The sequence below is a fragment of the Pangasianodon hypophthalmus genome, chromosome 11 (assembly GCF_027358585.1).
Source record: "Pangasianodon hypophthalmus isolate fPanHyp1 chromosome 11, fPanHyp1.pri, whole genome shotgun sequence".
Lineage (NCBI taxonomy): Eukaryota > Metazoa > Chordata > Actinopteri > Siluriformes > Pangasiidae > Pangasianodon > Pangasianodon hypophthalmus.
In genome coordinates, this window is record NC_069720.1 from 12870633 (window position 1) to 12890483 (window position 19851).

General features: G+C 39.4%; 1 protein-coding gene across 1 annotated transcript; it reads right to left on the reverse strand.

The window, feature by feature from the left end:
* Positions 1-3781: 3781 nt before the first annotated feature.
* On the reverse strand, positions 3782-6578 carry klf2a (Kruppel-like factor 2a). Its single transcript, XM_026930825.3, has 3 exons — positions 6311-6578; positions 4808-5714; positions 3782-4696 (listed from the first exon to the last, which is right to left on the reverse strand). The coding sequence occupies exons 1-3, from the start codon at positions 6380-6382 to the stop codon at positions 4521-4523; spliced, it is 1155 nt and encodes a 384-aa protein (XP_026786626.1). The 5' UTR covers positions 6383-6578; the 3' UTR covers positions 3782-4520.
* Between the last annotated feature and the right edge of the window lie 13273 nt (positions 6579-19851).

A 19851-nucleotide genomic window follows, 5' to 3' on the forward strand; every position in this document is an offset into this window, starting at 1 on the left:
ACAATCCGCTTTCTCCTGACAGACTTGAGAGGTGGTTGGAGGAAGAGAAAAATGCCATCAGTGTTGCAGTGGTACATGAAGTACATAAAGTGTTCTGATATCGAAACATGGTGATTTAGCATATAGCAAGAACTAGAGTGGCCCTAGAACTGAACCCTGCAGAACTCCCATAGAGAGGATCAATCATGTAAATGTGATGACAACCAGGTCTAAACCAGATGAAAACTGATACCTAAAGTCAGAATTAATTAGGCAGAGAATTAAAAATGACACAATTTGTCGTTTTTAGGGCCAGGGCTAGGAACCACTAGAACAACGAAGTAATTAAACCCTAGCACTCATATGGGAATTAATGTTATCGTAACGTTTCACCTGGAGCTGCTCAGTAAATTTTCTCATGCTAAATTAACTAATGATTAATCTACTGTTGTTGACTTCAGTATCAGCGACACGAGATTAATCCTTCTCTGTAGGACATGGTTGGAAATAACTATCTGCAGGTGTTCTCTGAGCAGTATTATATTATTTTGGGAAAACGCGAATGTTGTGCTTTCGACACATGTGTGTAGTGGTCCATTGAGAGCTCTGGATGTCAGGGCAGCACATATCATACTGGTAACACAATCCCTCCTGCATGTTCGAAACATGAGTGTCTGAGACATAAACATGGAGTTAGCTGGCTCGGAGAAATTCTGTTTTTAAGATCTGCCCATAATGCAGCTAATGTTCCTGATGGCATACTGATTTAAGGCTGAGATCTAATCTGAGATTGGCCTACTCTTGAGGTGTTCCAGACACAGCAGAGTGGAGTGGGTTTAATCAGCTGGTGCTGGGACTGAAAGCTCTCTGTGGAGTCAAGCCGCCCTGGGGTATGTTGTGGTACTGATACAAACAACCGGATTGTCAAGTGAGTTATACTAGCTAATGGGAGCCAGATGGATTATGGTTGTCTTTCAGGCATGGGGACTATCGCCTTGCACTCTCCGCTCAGGTGTGCGTGGTAAAAACGTGCAGAACAGGCGATACCAGATCCCGGTGGTGTCGTCACCATCTCGGCAAGATTTAATTGCTCAATTCTCTCTGGCCATATTGCACTCGATGATTGATTCTGTAATACAAGGGGTGAAGGATCACTGCAAACCTGGTGCTCCGGGTAGAACAAATTACCCAAAATTTAAAGTCAAGGAGGTGGAGCTGGATCTGATCCAAATCCTCCTATAATCCTAACCCATGAGACATTACAACATGGAACAACACGCTTATCCAGCCTGAGTCAGCTCCATCCCCATGACTGTGCTGGGGTTGGTGGAGTAGGAACAGGTCCAGACTCCAAGCCCTGGACTTTTGGGTCATCTTTGCCCAATGTAGGAGGAGTTGGATAATGACCAGACTCTGCCCCTGGACATATACGTCAGGAGTTGGATCAGGTCCAGACTCCACTCCTGGTGGAGTCGAACCAAATGTCCAGGGAGTGGAGTCTGGAGCTGATCCAGCTCCTCATAGCTGAGGCAGAGATGGACCAAATGGTAGGACAGGTATGAGGAGTTGGAACAGATCCAAACTCCACCTCTTGGACTTTTTTTTCAACTTCACCCATGTTTGAGCAGTTGGATCAGGTCCAGAATCCTGAACTTTTGGTTCTGCAGCGACGGGTATTTGCAACAATTCCCAGTGCAACAATTCCCTTGCAGTGGCGTTCCAGCAGGTGGCAAACTCTTCCTGCAGCATTCCAACATTCTCAAGAGCCTTACATCTGTGTATACAGCCAAATGGGTTCAGCTCATTCCATCCATTCCAAGGATTCCCATGTAGAGACCAACACAGAATGCATTCTTGCTTTCCATAAAGAAAAAGGAACAGCTCTCTCATGGTGCAGATTAAACCTTTTAGGATTCAATTGCTTGGCCAGTGCCTTTCCACCACTGACAATCTTCCAGTGTTTCAGTATTGAGATATGCATCGTACCGTACTGGAATATATTTAAACATTTTTCAGATGGCATCAATAATGGTGTAGTATTCACTCCAGTAGACACCTGCACTTCTACAAGGTGTGATTAACATGATTCAGAATGGGATTTGTGATCTTACAGCTCATGGAGTTTGATCTCTTCATTTTAGTATCCCTCGTATTCACTACTGAAGCCGATATTCCTTACATACTCCTTTCCGATGAGCAGCTAAGATGTGCTTAACACATCACTGACCTAATAAAAAAAAATGTGTCTCTGGAATATGTCATTGCTGCCGAAGCCTGGCTTCAATCACTTTGTTGGATGGTGGGAACAAAAAGGACAGATGAATATTTCACTCTTCTTATACTTATTTTTTGTTAAGAAACTTGATAAAGACTACATTGATTCAGACTACTGACTTTCTTGTAACTCATGAAGATTTCTTACTATGATTCATGCTAACGATCAGCAAGAAATTCAATATCTGGCTAATCTGCGGTTTCCTGATGAGAGAGAATAACATTAAGCTGTAAGGAATAAAGCACTTCTTGTGTTGTGCTGATATAGGCAAATGATCAAGTGGTGCAATGAAGCAGAGTTGCTGTTATCAACCCGAAGCTGATTATTTTCCCATAACAGAACCTGTTGTAGTGTTTTATTCTTCTTATAGCACAGCAGTTTTCCAACTTATACATTTTTTAAATTTATTAAAGAATTACATGTCATACTATACCCTTTTATAGATTTGTTTATAGTTTAATTTTCTCTCTTGAAGTTAATAAATATAAAATTGCAAAAAAGTTCACTGTGTTACCAAGTAAGTGCAAAACGTAACATTCTCTGTTACAGTGTTCTGACACTTGAGACTCCTTTGATAAATGTTAAATAATTCTCTCCTCACAGGAAACTTCATCATATCAACAAATAATGTTAACTGTTAAACTGACATGATAGTAATCCACAGTTGTCGTGCGCACTTCTCACCTCGCTGTTAAACTTTTACAAGTCATACTGTGTCCTGATTATCTGAACAGATGTGTCGAGGTTTGATTTGCGCAGTATGTTCCTAATAATAAACAAGAGCAATCCAAATTAACAGTTTTGCTCCCAAGCTGAAAAAAGCGATCTGAAAACCTGAAAATGATATGAGAGAGTTTTTCTGTTTTGCCTTTTTTGAATATGCCAGTCTCAATTCCTCTTTTATGTCAAAATAACACCTCAATCTCAAATGTGATATCTCTCGTTATCTTACAGTCATGGTAGTCATGATGGTGCAGCTCCATTGGTGATGTGCGCTTGTTCTTCCAAACCGAAAAGAACCATTGGACACGCTGACACTGAGTTGTATTTGTTGGACAGGAGTGTGTTCTCTTTTCCCTTTTTAAAATGAAAAATGAAAAAATGATTTTAATAATCTCTGTTATGTTTCTCTAGATGCTTGTAGGATTTCTGATTTTATTTTGCTTATTTTTTCTTATACATTTTTTTTTGTTCATATTGACATTTTTGTATGTGAAATGACTTACAAACAAGTCTGAATCCAATTCAAGCTAAGACCTGAGGTTAAGGGTTAAGGGTCATGAACTCACATTACTTTTAACACTAACAACTTTTAAGCCTCTTGAATTGTACAGACTTGAATCTAGCCAAGCCTCAGCACAGAAAACTGGCCTTGCTCAAAGCTCACTAGATTTATTCGAGTATCAAAACAATGACTACTGAAATCTTGCACTTTGAAACATTAGACCAGAGAATATGAACACAAGGAAGAGATGATTCAAAGAGATTAGCTGTCTCTGATGAAGTCAACACACCCAACACAACGTATAGAATCTCAGTTAAGTTTAATATGTACAGTAAATACACTATTTACATAATATAAATTATGTACAAGTCAAAAGACTTTGTCCCAAAACAGTTAAAAATTGTAGCCCTTTTCATGTCATGTTGAACATGGGGACAGTTTGTAATACATTTTAAAATACTTAGAAACCATTAAAATAAAAAATTAAAAAAAGACCCTGATTTAAAGGTTAATATACAAATATACTGTACAAAACATTCAGTTTTCACATGGCTTGAGTGGCAGTTTTAAAAAATAAAAACATTGTCTGAAAGCTTATTTCATTTTTTTTACATAAGGAAATTTTATGGCACATGAGATGTATAGATGTAATTTATTTAAAAAAATAATAATAATAAAAGGCACAATCGTGACGTGGGAGGCACATCATGTTGGTATCATGTTTCTACTGATTCCAGTTGCGTCAGAGCTGTGCAGGTCCAGCCTACTTGTTCTTACAAGTGGTTCTGTGTTTTTTTTTTTTTTAAATTCTTTGAAAAATATCTTATAAAAAAAAAAAGTAGTACCAGCTACATCATGAGAAAAAAATGGTTGCATAGCATTCAGCACAATGTCCAGTCTATAGATTAGATTAGAGTTTCTCAAGAAACTTGGATTGAGAACCTCTGCTGTCTAAAGTAACACAAACAGAACAGATGGAATAAGAGAAGAACATCTTGTCACAGGATAGCACGGCGCTTTAGTCCATGCTCAGTTGGGTTTCTACATGTGGCGCTTCATGTGCAGCGCGAGATGGTCGGACCTGGAGAAGGCGCGCTCGCAGAGGTGACACTGGAAGGGTCTGTGGCCGGTGTGCTTCCGGAAATGGCGAGTCAACTCGTCAGAGCGGGCGAACTTCCAACCGCAACCTTCCCAACTGCAGTGATACGGCTTCTCACCTGCCAAAGCACATCGCACAACATTTAGATATTCTCAGGATATTCCACCTTGGAATCAGTTAAACTCCGACAATAAAAGTTAACATTTGCTGATTATATTAGCAATCTTACCTGTGTGTGTCCTTTGGTGCGCCTTCAGGTGTGAGCTCTTGGTGTAAGTTTTGCCACATCCGGAGTAAGTGCAGGTATGAGTTGCCGTCCTCTTCCTTGGCCACGTGCGTCTCCCCCTCTTTGGTTTGGCATCCAGCTCTAATGGGGAAGAAGGTGGCGTAAGGAGAACCCTCTGCCCGCTGTTTGGCACTGCCATGGTGTCGAAGCGAGGCGCCGCGCTCTGATACGGGAGCTGTATGTGTGGGGGGGCGTGGCATGCGTAGCTCTGCGAATACGCCACCGAGTGACACAGCTGGCTCTGAGCGTCCGTGTTAAGTGCGTTGATCTCAGCTGGGCTCAGAGGCGGAGTCATGCTCCCTGAACCCTGAGGTGAATGAGCAAGCAGAGGCTGTTCATAAGCCCTCATGCAAGAATTGTCGCTCTCTCGTTTAATTTTAGGCACCATGCCCACTACAGGTCCGTAACCATCCATACGTGGCTCCACTTTGATGTGCTCTGCGACGTCCTGACTGGAGAACTCCGACCGGACCAGGAATCTTCCCTGGACAATGGTGTTGCTGTTGGGATGAGGAGGAGGTGGGCCGTATGTATCCACTTCTGGATGCAGGAGCTCGGCCATCAGGCTGACGCCGTAAGGAGGTGGAGAGGTGTTCAGCTCCGGCACGGGGTACACTGTAGAAGGAGCTGATGTGTACACATTTCTGCACTCCTGCATCCTGTAGTCGTTTGCCACACTCATGCCTTGCACCGAGAGGCTCTCTGACCCTGCTGTGTTGGCCAGAATAAACTCCAGGTCCAGGTACTTGTCAAGGTCCTCGTCATCGCCTCTACCAAAGGCGTCCATGTTCTGAGACAGATCTGCCAAGCAGCTGGACAGCATGGACCTGTCCAAGTCATCCTTCCATCTCTGCAACAATAAAAGAAGGGTTTAGCTTGATTTTGCACTTGACCTAATTCCTCACTTGGAAGATATTTCATTTCCCCAGAGAATATTAGGAATTCATACTCGATTTTTAAAAAAAAAAAAAAAAAAAAAAAACAACTTTATCTAGTCTTCAGAAGTTCAAAGTTGTTCAGAGGATACAAGATTCTGAAGGCACTGCAAGTTAGTAATAATCATTCTAATGATTTTTATTTTATATATATATATATATATATGTAATGATAATTTTGTTGCTTGGAATAACGAAAAAACATATTTGAAACAGAAAACATGAAACAGTTTGCTGATTAAAATACATTTTCGTTTTGCTCAAGCATCATGTATGTCCTATAAATGATTTCAATCCATCATGTCCTCTTTGTTTGAGTTTTTTAGATCCCAAAATGCAGAAAAATGAGATCTACCCCAACACGTGGATGAATTTAAACGCACAGCTAGATGACGCGCGTGAAATCGTCACGCATGTAGCTGTGTGCGTTTCAATTCCTTCATGTGTCAGGGTTTAGAAATCCCATTTTCCACTAATCTCAACTAACAAATAATAAAAACTCGATACTCACGTTTTCCCAGCATTTTTCCTTCTGCGCGGAAAAAGTTGAAATGGATGGCAAAATGGTCCCACTTAAGGCCATCTCCAGTCAATTCAGGAAAAAAAAAAGAAAGAAAGAAAGAAAGAAACGAATTAAAGAAAAGATTTCGTTCTCAAGGCTGCTCGAGCTTCAAGAATGAGCAGCCGTGACCCGTGCACCAGCACTCAGAGTGTGTGTGTGTGTGTATGTGTGTAAAAACTCCAGCTCGTGCTCTCTCTCTCTCTCTTTATGTGTCTCTATGAAGCTGCTTTGCACATAAATACCGCCGCGCGAGCTCAGCGCCGACCAATTGCGCGAGGCGGAGGAAATAACGCAGCGCCCGGCCCTAATTTTAGCTCCGGTATATATAGGCGGACTTTTTAGTCACAGCTCGGAGCTGCTCTAGAAGGTCTTGAGTGGGAGTTTAACACGGTTTACAAACTCACATAATTCACTTTACACGCTTATAGCTTCTATAAACGAGCTTTAGCTGCGAATTGTTTGTTTCAGTGAATGTGTTGTGAACAGTTAGAGACCATTTAAACTGTTCTGAGACTGTAAACAATATTATTATTATTATTATTACAATTATTATTATTATTATTTCTTACAAGGTATGCATCGATACCAGTACTGGTATCGGGTATTGTTCCGATACTGACATTCGATATGATGTGCTATAAGTTTATTGTACATCACCACGCTAAAGAACAAACCGACACGACACATCAGCGATCTGGTCCTATTTAGTCCGCTTAGTCCAAACTAATGATAATGTAAACAGTGTCTTCCTATAATACATGTGATACAACATCATCGACGTAAAACTCACCACAATGAGTTCATATGCTAAAAGCAAACACTAGCTAGAGAAAAATGTCTACAGTACAATGCTAGGTGAGTGAAAATAACAGTCTTAGCCAGTGTGTTGTTCTTGATGATCAGCCACTTTTTGTCACTGACAGCAGACAATTGTGATGCACTGAATACGACAATAAACGTACTTTACTTACAGCTGTATAGAAGCGCTTTAACGAAGTGAAACACCCACAACCCTACTCCATCCAAGCTAATTAATGTAGTTAATTAATGTGCTTAATTTAAAATCAACTCCCTAAAGTTATAAAGAACGAATCAAGTAGCCTAAGCGCATGAACACACACATGTGCGCTCTATATGACCACCACTTAAACTGTGGAAACATAAACAGAGCTCAGTAACATCTGAGACGTCCCTGATTGATTAATAGTAAGTAGGTTGCTTATTTTAGTACTGGTATCAATACAGGTGAAACCCTACTTGTACTCAATATATATATATATATATATATATATATATGAGATGACTTTTGCTTTGTGACATGGTGCATTATCATGCTGGATATAGCCATCAGAAGATGGGTAAATTGTGACCAGGAAGGGATGCACATGGTCAGCAACAATACTCAAATAGTCTGTGACATTCAAGTGACAAACGGCCCAAAGTGTGCCAAGGAAACGTTCCCCACACCATTACAGCACCTCCACCAGCCTGGACTGTTGACACAAGGCAGGTTGGGTCCATGGATTCATGCTGTTGGTGCCAAATTCTGTCCCTACTATCTGTGTGCCTCAGCAGAAATCGAGATTTCCAGTCTTCAACTGTTCAGTTTTGGCGAGTCTGTGCCCACAGCAGCCTCAGCTTTCTGTTCTTGGCTGACAGAAGTGGAACTCGACGTGGCCTTCTGCTGTTGTAGCCCATCCAAGTCAAGGTTTGATGTATTGTGCGTTCTGAGATGCTTTTCTGCTTGAACCAGTCGGCCATTCTCTCTTGACCTCTCTCATCAACAAGGCGTTTCTGTCCGCAGAACTGACGCTCATTGGATGTTTTTTCTTTATTGAACAATTCTTCTTCCTTTTTTAATTTTTATTTTTCTTTAATTTTCAATAACACAACAATGGTACCAGGATCTCAAGACAGTACAACAATTACTATTTTACACTCCCTACACACAATCTAGGTAGGAACAGGGCATATCAGAGAAAGAAAATAAAAAATAAATAAATAAAAAAGAATTTAGATATATAAATAAAGGTACAATAGTACATGGATTAAAAGTCATTTGTTTTCATTAAGAAAGTTCCAAAGAGAATGCCAAGTGTGCCAGAAAATGTCAGATCTGTGAAGAAGATGAGGTTTTTGTAACAGCAAAAGAGTAGCAGCCTGACTGATCCACATTTTGACAGATGGTACCTGTGAAGCTGACCACGACAACAGAATACATTTTTTTAGCCAGAAAAGTACAAAAGTTCAGTACATGCTCATCATCACTGTCAAGATTTACAACAGTACAGTTCAATAGATATACTGTCGAAGACATGATAAAAGTCTTTCCAATCATCTTTTGTATAATTTTGTGAAACTCTTTCCACAGTACCAGTGGCTGCCTTACACTTAAAACATAATTGAGAGGTGTTGGGGAAAATTTTGTGGAGGCGAACTGGTGTTAAATAAGTCCCATGGATAAATTAAAAATTTTGTTCATGACCCAAAACTGAAGCACCCACTGGAAAACAAAAAGATGACCACTCCTCATCACTAAAAGGAGACCCAATGTCCTTGTCCCTTATCATCCTTAGAGAGTCAAATGTCGATAAACCAACATTTGACAACAGTATAGGGTTTTATTTCACCATTGTGAGTAAACTGTGAAAGTCCCAGGAGATCAGCAGTTACAGAAATACTCAGATCAGCCCATCTTGCACCACCTATCATGCCACAGTCAAAATCACTGAGATCACACTTTTTCCCCCCATTCTGATGGCTGATATGAACATTAACTGAAGCTGCTGGCCCATATCTGCATGATTTTATGCACTGCGCTGCTGCCACATGATTGGATGATTAGATAATTGTATGAATGATTAGATGTGCAGGTGTTCCTAATAAAGTGCCCAGTGGGTGTCTACAAAACCACAGTACTGGTGGATTCTGGATTCTGATTGGTCAGACAGAGTTTCTTCATTTTCAGCAGCATTAACAGTAGTGCAACTGTTTATAATCGTTCTTATACATTATCATTTCTATAGTAACAGCTCATTCACAGGGACTTGTATGGTGGACACAACATATAATCAAAGACTAATAATAAACAGATTTTAAAAATTATTACTATTTAAGAAAGAAAATTGTATATTCGTTGGTATAGTTTTCTTTAAGGATATGTTTATTTAATATTTATGGAAGGAGTCTCCAGTGTTAGAACTTTGTAACAGTCAGAGGTAAAGCTGTACCTTAAGTTTTCCAACACTGAATGGGTTTCAGACATCAAGAACTTGTTTCTCAGTAACATGACAAACTTCAAGAGAGAATAAAAGGGAATGGTGAGGGAATGACTTTTTATAGCTGCTAGAACATGACTGATAACACTAACTACCTTGTTTTGCAGACATTAAATGTAACTATAAATGGATATAAAGCATGACATGTTCTTGACAAAGTCATTGAGTGTTTTATTCCATATTCCACACACACACACACACACACATTTATATGTGCAAGGAATAGCATAAATTAGATGCTTACAGAGACCATAAAGTTTTCTTCACACAATATTACTTGTCATAGTGACTCTAATAACATTTTGCTTTTCCCAGTATTTAAAAGTAACATACTTTTTGAATTACACACTGACTATAAATTAGTCCAAACTTAAATAAATGTTAAACCACAGGACTGCATGAATCACAACAAAACCAGCTCAATTTTCACTTTTTCCATCTGAACATAAAAAATAGCAACACCGAGGCCACGCCCCCTTCTGCACAAACTAGTTAGACAAGTGCAGAAACCAAAAGACCATGCCAATTTACACCTGCTTTAGCACACACATACAAGGTAAAAGTTAACTGAATATTGAAGAGGTAGCTGTGCAAAAGATGGTGTGTAACCTAAAGCTAATATGCTTAATATCTGCGATAAATCCTACCGTTTTGTGCCCATTCTTTGTTTAAAATCTTTTTCCTCACAGTTTGTAACTGCCGTTGCTCGTGCAGCGGTCTGAACCACTTAATTTACGTTTAGGTGTCTCATAAAAGTCTGTAAAATTTAAAACAGACAAATACAACGGCCTGCCAATAAAATTTTATTAGTTTAAAATGTGTATTCGGTGCCATACTTCCAACATTTGTTTTTCAATAACAGTGTAATACTTGTTCGCAAGGAAACGGACCAAATATTTTCCTGTACCCCCGCCGCTGTCATCTCTTAGTCTCACCCTCGGAGTGCGATTTGATTAGAGTTAAATGAGCATAAATAGAGGTGATTAGGAAAAGTAACGTCGCTGTTAATGTGTTCAAACACACTGTGTTTCCATGTTAGTGTTAACTGATTCTGAGATGAAAAATTACCTTAAAACTTCTGCTAAACTAAAACTAAACTGCTTCTGTACAGTTTCTCTGGACACGTTGGTTAACGGATGTTGATTAGCCGTCTGTATCTCTGTATTTCTTCTCACTGAGACGGTCCTTATTTAGTTTGTTTTGTTTTCACCTCCTCAGACTCCATGCGTTACTGTTAAGTGTTTTCTTTTTTTTTTTTCCTCTCGCAAAGTGTCAGCCACCAGGCGCCAAGTTTATCAGCATCTTATTCACGTCTAACTCTTTCAAAGCACCATTATTTAAACCGTTAAAAGTCCATTCATGTGCAGAAAGTCCCGGGGCGCTGAGGGGGCCAAGCACTCACTAACATCCGGGTCTTCTCTCTACAGGTGATGATCTACACTATAGATATGGCCAAAAGTATGTGGACACCTGACTGTCACACCCACATGTGTTTCTTCCCCAAACTGTTGCCACAAATTTGGAATCACACAGTTGTACAGAATGTCTTTGTATGCTGTCGCATTACAATTTCCCTTCACTGGAACTAAGAGGTCCAAACCTGTTCCAGCATGACAGAGCCACTGTGCACACAGTGAGATCCATGAAGACATGGTTTGCTAAGGTTGATGTGGAAGAACTCGAGTGGCCTGCACAGAGCCCTGACCTCAACCCCACTGAACACCTCTGGGATGAACTGGAACACTGAATGAACCCCAGACCTCCTCACCAACATCATTGCCTGATCTCACTAATTCCCTTGTAGCTGAATGAACATAAATCCCCACAGTCATGCTCCAAAATCTAGTGGAAAGCCTTCCCAGAAGAGTGGAGAATATTATAACAGCAAAGGGGGACTAAATCTGGAATTGGATGTATAAAAAGCACATATGGGTATATTGCAAAAGTGTCCACAAACTTTTGGTCATATAGTGTATATTGAACCTATGAAATTCCCAGCCACCTCATTAGCACCTGCAGTGTTGCAGTGGCTTTTTATAGTGCTTCCAGTCCTGAGCCTGGGTAACATCTACTGCACTGGAAAAACATTTAGAGTTAGTAGTTAACACTTACTGAGCTAATAAACTGTCAGAGTGTTGAATTAATAGGCACTTACAGGATGGAATGACACCTGTACTGCTGAATGAGCACTATTTAATATCATTAAATCAATGCTTATCATGCTGAATTAGAAACCATGAAGATGGCTTTGGACTGCAATTGATATGAACAGTTTTGCACTCAAGTCTCTGTCAGTGAACAGTTGATAACTTCAACAAAATAGACCATGTTAAAACTATAAAGAATTTCCTGGTTACACAATTATACTTATTGACCATATCGCACACAATTATAGAAGGAAATTATTTATAAACGCACTATCAGCTGTCACCCAGATGAGGATGGGTTCCCTTTTGTGTCTGGTTCCTCTCAAGATTTCTTCCTCATGTCATCGTTTTTCCTTGCCACTGTTACCTCTGGCTTGCTCATTAGGGATAAATTTATAACTTTAAAATTTATATCCGTAATTTATATATTTCTGTAAAGCTGCTTTGTGAAAATGTCCATTGTTAAAAGCGCTGTACAGATAAAATAGAATCAAATTGAATTAGCACCTACAATGTTGACTGATTTTAGTGCTTCATGAACTCTTGAAATAGAGAACTAACGCCTACAGTGTTTCCAGAGTATGGAATTAACACCCAAATTGTTGCATGGGCTCTTTCGAAACCTGTTTAAAATGTTTTAAATTAATGTGAGAAATGGGGAATGAATTCTTACAATGGGAAATTAGCACCACCATTAAGTGCTAAATGAGTCACATGTAGTGTGGAAGGTTATGAAATTTCCAAAAAGAATTAATAAACACAGTGTTGGCTTGATTCTAACAGTATGCAGTTATTACCTACAGTGTGGAAATGAACTCTTACAATGCCGAACAAACATCTGCATAATTAAATGGACTATTGATTATGGAATTCATTCATCTTCTGTAAGTGCTTTATTCTGCTCAGGGTTACGGTCGATCCAGGTCCTATCCCGGAAATACTGGGAACTTGGCAGAAATACACTCTTGATGAGACAACAGTCCATCACACAGTATCACACTAGGGTTGGGTGATATGGCAATATAATATTTGATATCATGATAAATTGTGTTAGAGTACACTTTTCTGACATACATTATATGGCCAAAAGTATGTGGACACATGACCATCACAACCATATGTGGGCCTTCCACAATTGTCACAAAAGTCTTGAATGTCTTTGTCACAAAAGTCTTGAATGTCTTTGTATGCTGTAGCTTTACAATTTTCCTTCACTGGAACTAAGAGGCCCAAACCTGTTCCCTCATGACAGAGCCACTGTGCACAGAGCGAGATCCGTAAAGACATGGTTTGCCAAGATTGGAATAGAAGTACTCATGTGTCCTGTACTGAGCCCTGACCTCAACCCCACTGAACACCTTTGGGATGAACTGGAACACTGACTGCACCCCAGGCGCTTCACCTGACATCAGTGCCCAATCTCACTAATGCTGTTGTAGCTGAATGAACACAAATCCCAACATCCACACTCCAAAATCTAGTGGAAAGCCTTCCCAGAAGAGTGGAGAATATTATAACAGCAAAGGGGGACTAAATCTGGATTGGGATGTTCAAAAAGCACATATGGGTGTGCTGGTCAGGTGTCCACAAACTTTCGGCCATATGGTGTATTATAGACCTTATGATATCTTTTTTTTTTCCTGTGGGCATTACATAATTCCTAGTACGTGTTTTTTTTTAATGCAACCCTATGGTACTGTGGGCAGTTTATGAGCAAACCTATATATCTTGACACATATGGTGTATCATAGAAAATATCTTTGAGAATTGTGATATGATATTTTTGTCATATCGCCGCCCATTCCACAACACTGTAGCTATTAATTCCACACTCTATGTGTTAATTCTGTCCCCTAAGAGTTCCTTCCATGCTTTAGGTGTGTATTCAGCACTATTACAATATTTTTAATGTTTATAAGGTTCACTGTAGGTGATAATTTGGCACTCTAAGCCTTGCCAGGCTCTCTGGTGTCCTCTAGCCTCCCAAATTTAAGTCAGTAGGTGGATTAACAACTCTAAAGTGTGAATGTACGTCTATGAAGTTGGGGTGTGTGGTGATAGGACCAAAATATCATATCATGATTCTCAAAGACATTTTCTATGACGCACTATAGTATCAAGATGTATAGTTTTGCTCACAAACTGCCAGCAGTACAATAGGGTTATGTTAAAATAAACAGTGATCAACACTTCTAGTTTATGTTGTTTTTTCCATTTGCCTTGCTAGTAGTGGTAATGCATCACAGGAATTTGCTCTATGATAAATAAATAACACTTTTGTATTACTTAACCTATGATTACAGTTAAAAAAGGATTTTCTATTCAAGGAGATCAGATAATGAAGTAGAAGCGCACACTTCATTCAGATCATAATTACATTGCAGTTTCCAGGGTGTGACTTTTCACCAGTCAGTACATAGTGTATCTTTCTGACGCCATGAGAAATTAACCATTAGATTGAGTGTAATAATGCAGCATGGTTTGTGTGTTTCTGTGTTGCCGTGACACCCTTTGACACATTACATTCCAGACGAGGCTCTCATTTTACATCAGTAATGGTTAATAATTGCTCATAATTTCTGTTTGTATAGTTCATTGTCAGTAACGTTGGCTGTACGATTGTTTGAGACAGGAGGAGATTCATGCTGTATTAACACAATAATAAACATAATTCATTTCAGTTCTCCAGCCTAATAACAGATAGAGAGAAAGATAGAGAGAGGCATAACATATACCATGACAGCTGATATAACAGTTTAACAGTATAACAGACATACAAACACTGGGCTGATGTGCTCATATGAGCATTCCAAAGCGTTTTTAAATTTTTTTGTTTGGATGGAGATGCTCTCAAAAATGTTGGTGTGGAAAGGATTTTTTTTAACATGCAGAGGTAAAAGCAAGTTTTCAAAAAAATATCCGTATACGTGTGGACAGAGCCTGAAAATAACTGCCCAGGAGCATTGCCAAGATGGCCGCCGAGTGGACAGACTTTACTAGAAAGACCTTGTAAGATATAATAGATGGGTAGAGAGGCCATTATAAAACTGTAACTATTAATGAACTGGATATTAAAATGAAGAAAATACACATAGCACAGTGAAGTTAGTTACTAAGTTAGCTAACATCAGCTTTGTGAACTGATTAATCACAAAAATCAGAAATCAAGTACTATTCGAATGGGATACGATTTCCAAACATATGTCTGTTAACTAATGTTTCCAGGGGACGTCTGTAGTGCTTATGATTGATTCACACCTGTTACTCACAAAGATCACACATGTTCATCGCATTAATATTCCTACTACTCATACCTCATTTTAATACCAACTGATTACTGACTTTTACTGTAAGTGCTTGCTGTAGGGCTTGCAGGCTGATCATTAGTTGGTCTCATGACTGTAATGTGTGTAGCCTGTACCTGTGCTAGGAACTAAAAACTTATATCAGAAGTGTTACTTCTCTGATACGTGCTTTAAACGTTGTCTTTATTTTATTTAGACTTGGATTTGTTTTGGTTTTGATGATAGAAAAGAGACAGGGTGTTTCCTGGAGTGACTTTATACTAAAAAAAAAACCCACAGAATATACAGAATCTTTACCAACTTGTCAATTCAGACGGGATATACACTCACATACACTTAATTAGGGACACCCATACACCTGCACATTCATGCAGTTATCTACTCAAGCAATCATGTGGCAGCAGCACAATGCATAAAATCATGCAGGTCAAGAGCTTCAGTTAATCTTCACATCACACTTCAGAATGAAGAAAAAGTGTGATCTCTGTGACTGTAACTGTGGTATGGTTGTTGGTACCAGATTGGTTGGCTTGATTATTTCAGAAACTGCTGATCTCCTGGGATTATCACACACAACAGTCTCTAGAGTTTACACAGAATGGTGTGAAAAACAAAAAACATTGAGTGAGCGACAGTTCTGTGGGTGGAAAAAGACCAGGTGATTTTTATTTCTAATCTTCAACAGTCCAGTTTGGGTGAGTCTGTGCCCATGATAGCCTCAGATTCTTGTTCTTGGCTGAAAGGAGTGGAACCCAATGTGGTCTTCTACTGTCGGAGCCCTTACACCTCAGCGTTCGATGTTTTGTGCATGCTGAGATGCTTTTCTGCTCACCACGGTTATGAAGAGTGATTATATGATTTACTGTATCCTTCCTGTTAGCTCAAACCAATCTGGCCATTCTCCTCTGATCTCTCTCATCAACAAGGTGTTTCAGCCTACAGACCCTCCGCTCACAGGACGTGTTTTGTTTCTCACATGATTCTGTGTAAACTCTAGAGACTGTTGTGCATGAAAATCTCAGCAGATCAGCAGTTTATGAATTACTCAACCCAGCCCATCTGTCTCCAACAAACATGCCATGGTTAAAGTCCCAAAGATCCCATTTTTACCCCATTCTGATGTTTGATGTGAACATTAACTGAAGCTCATGACCTGTACCTACAAGATTTTTCACATTGCACTGCTGCCACATGATTGGCTGATTAGATAACTGCATAAATGAGCAGGTGTAAAGGTGTTCCTGTTAAAGTGACAGGTGAGTGTATAATTCCTGGGGTTATTTCTACTGCTCATTTTCTAGAAGAGAAAACACGACATAATCTTGTCACACGCAGTCTGTAAAAGTTACTGACATGACAGATTCGGATGAGACTAAAATCCCACAGATACTCAGATAATAATTATATTATACCACCTCATGTAAAACTAATCCAGTCTGAATAGGCCTTTACTCTAAAGACATATTATGATAGTGATATTGTCCAGGTTTATAGAAGACCAGTTAGGTTTGCCTCTGAAATCCAAGCCATGCTTTGTGTGCTAATGCTTAAACTAAGAAAATGTGTGAACTCTATGAACGCCTATAAATGCAGTTTCACTTCCTGACTAGACTGAAAATAGGAGCTATTTTATACTCCACGTGAAGTACTACACTCAACACAGAGAGTTTATTTGGAAAAGACCATTTCTTTTCTTTGGGTTTTCCAGTCTAATACACATTTCATGTCTTAACTCAAACCCCTGGGAAACACCTGCTCTTTCTTTGCAGTGGGGCACCTCGGCCGTGCGCTCTCTCTCAGCCTGCTTCGAGGCGCACGGGCAAAGAGGAAACCCAGAGTCCTGCCAGAAAGTGCGCGAGTGAGAGTTTGAGCCGGAATGGGACCTCGAGCAGGGCTTATATAGCCTCTATTTTTAACCCACTCCCCCTCGCCTATCACAGGCCTTCCTCTCGGCGGCGCTCAGGAAGCAAGCCTGGCTCCGTTTCCTGCTCACACGCGGACCCATTGAAATCCAATCAGGCTGGGATATAGAAGTGATGACCAAGCTCTGAGTCAAACCAGAGGAAAGGAATATAAAAAAATGTTTAGCATATTTGGGCAAATATGCTAAACATTTTTATATTCCTTTCCTCTGGTTTGACTCAGAACCTGGTCATCATAGATAAGTGATTAGTAATAATGGACAATATATAACAGAGTCTATATGATGTCGCCACAAACTCTGTGTATATGACGAGAGCCTTGAAATTCCTCCTGTTTATTCTGTAATAAATAGTTTCTGATCACACTACAGAGAAATGTGGCTCAGATCATTTTTGCATTTACATTTGGTGCCGCTTTGACTCTGTTCAGTCAAATCTAATTAATTTCTAAAGTTCTTCAGCATTGTGTCCGGACCTCAAAATACAAGTCACCGAATCTGATTTGTTCGTTCAGACTATAATCTCCTTTCTTTTCATATCCACTTCAGTTATTACAGTGACAACTCCACTGAGTGCACGATTAGAAATAAGGGTTCAAAGGGGTCTTTAAGGGTCCAGTGGTTATCAGGGTGGGAGATATGTAAGGAATGAAACACTGTGTTAGAAGAAAATAATAAATGACAGGGTGGTGTGATGAAGTGGAGTTATTGTCACCACCTCAAAGCTGACTAATTTTCTGTAATTTGCCAACTATTACAATTTTTCTTAATTAAAGATGACCTATCGTACTATTTTATCCATTTATAAGTACATTTAATGTTATGAAACATCCATGAGAGAAGACTAGTTCTTGTTCTCACTTATGTTATTGCATTATAGCTAAAAACAGTCATTCCCTCATCAGCCTCTCTTTTTTTCTCTCTCTTGGAGATAGCAAATTTTAAAACGCAGGTTACATTACCAAGAAAGCTCAAAGTGTAAACTCCTCTTGTGTGATGTTGGGAAACTTCATCAACACCTTCTGACCAGTGACAACCGCATTGTCATATATGGCAAAAATATATCACATTACTGAAAGACATCTTCATGATACATAATAGTATATACTAGTATATAAGTGTAATAATAGTATATAAGTGTATACACAGTAGTGTTTTTACAGCAGTAGTGGATTAAATGGACACACAGCGTTTCAGTGCAGTTACACAATATCACAATATATCATTTTCTTGAAGTATTTTATGTAGAAAATCAATGAAAATGAAACAATTGGTACAAAAATATTCTTTAATCCTCAATCAGTGACAAAGGACAATAATGATGATACTTAGAAAAGTGTATCATTATATCACAATATCGATATCATATTGTCATATTGCCTAGCCATGCTCTACTGTAGAGTGCTACATATGCTTAAGGGTTCCCTCAGAGGGACAACCAAAGAAGCATTAAGGGATCTAAGAGTGTAGTGACATAGGTTAGCAACATGGAGATTTCAGTGGATTGTGTTTTACATGCTGGTGTTTGTCGTAAATTTCAGACGTGAGAAAGTCAAGCACACCACATGCTAAAAAAATCTCACTTGAGTGGTCAAACTGATGCTTATTAAAGAAAGTCAGATTTCACTTGTTTTGCCATTCACACTGCATAAAACCAGAATATTGTTTATGCTATTCAGAAAAAAATAGCTTTGAACTGCCTGTTTAAACACAGCTGGAGTCTTTATCCCAGTCTCAATCGTCAGTACAAAACTAATTAGACTAGCATGACACCTTTTCGTTTTTTCCTGTTGAGTGAGCATATGGAGTTAATTGGGTTAGTAAGACACTAGCGAGACAGATTTATTATCTGTTTACACTTGACCCGGCGCAGATCTTGTTTTTTTTAGGCTACACATCATAATGCTGGCTGAAAGACGTGTAAGTTCAAAGACGGATGCAAAGCATAACACAAGGGGCTTTATGGCTTGAAATACTCATGGTATGATAACCTAGTCTAAAAATCTCATGGTTTCACATCAACTGCGTTTTCAAATCAACTATTTAAAAACACACAAGTTGGTGGTGAAAAAGTTTCACAAAATCTTTGTACAAAAATCTATTTGCATCCGTGTATATATAACAAAAACCAAAAGGAAACAAAAAGATCAAGTAATTGTTCATCTTTCTTAGAAAGATATTTTTGAGCACAACTTTTCCATAAAATGTTTTACACTTTCAGTATTTATTACATTGTTGGCTGTGAGGAAAGACGACATGCTGAGCCAGGACAAAAAATCTAAGTATCATAGCAGTGTGCAGTGCTGCTTAGTGAAACTTAGAACGTTGTTTGGTTTAGTCATGGTCAGCAATGGGGTGTTCTTCTGTGTGTTTGATAGCCGTTGTGTATGATAAAGTTAGGAACATGCTAGGACCGACAGCAGAGGTAGTGTTTTTACAGCAGTAGCAGATTAAATGGACACACAGCGTTTCAGTGCAGTTGCGTCCCTGCGCTGAGAAATAGAGGTGCTGTAGTGTGTCCAGGGGGACAGGATTGCGAGTCACAGCCAGGCACTAAAGTGATGTGAACCACTGGAGTAAGGAACTTGATCAGTAAGTCAACGGTGAGGTAAACGTTCAACCATGACACAGTAACAACCCAACACAACAGCATGATTGACAGTTTACATGAGAGAATGAACCAATGTCACATCATTTACAGCTACAGTACAATACTAGTCCGCATCTCCTTTAAGTTCAGAGCAGTACAGACTAGTGAGTGATCACTCTGAAGGCGGTGGGATTGGGAAATTGTGCCTGACTTGAAATGTTTTGGATCTGAACCTGGCAGGGTTCATGT

Coding starts and splice junctions, on each gene's coding strand:
- klf2a (XM_026930825.3), bottom strand. CDS start 6,382: ATGGCCTTAAGTGGGACCATTTTGCCATCCATTTCAACTTTTTCCGCG. Junction 5,715..6,310: donor AGGAAAAATGCTGGGAAAAC/GTGAGTATCGAG, acceptor TTATTGTTGCAG/AGATGGAAGGATGACTTGGA. Junction 4,697..4,807: donor GCACCAAAGGACACACACAG/GTAAGATTGCTA, acceptor GTGCTTTGGCAG/GTGAGAAGCCGTATCACTGC.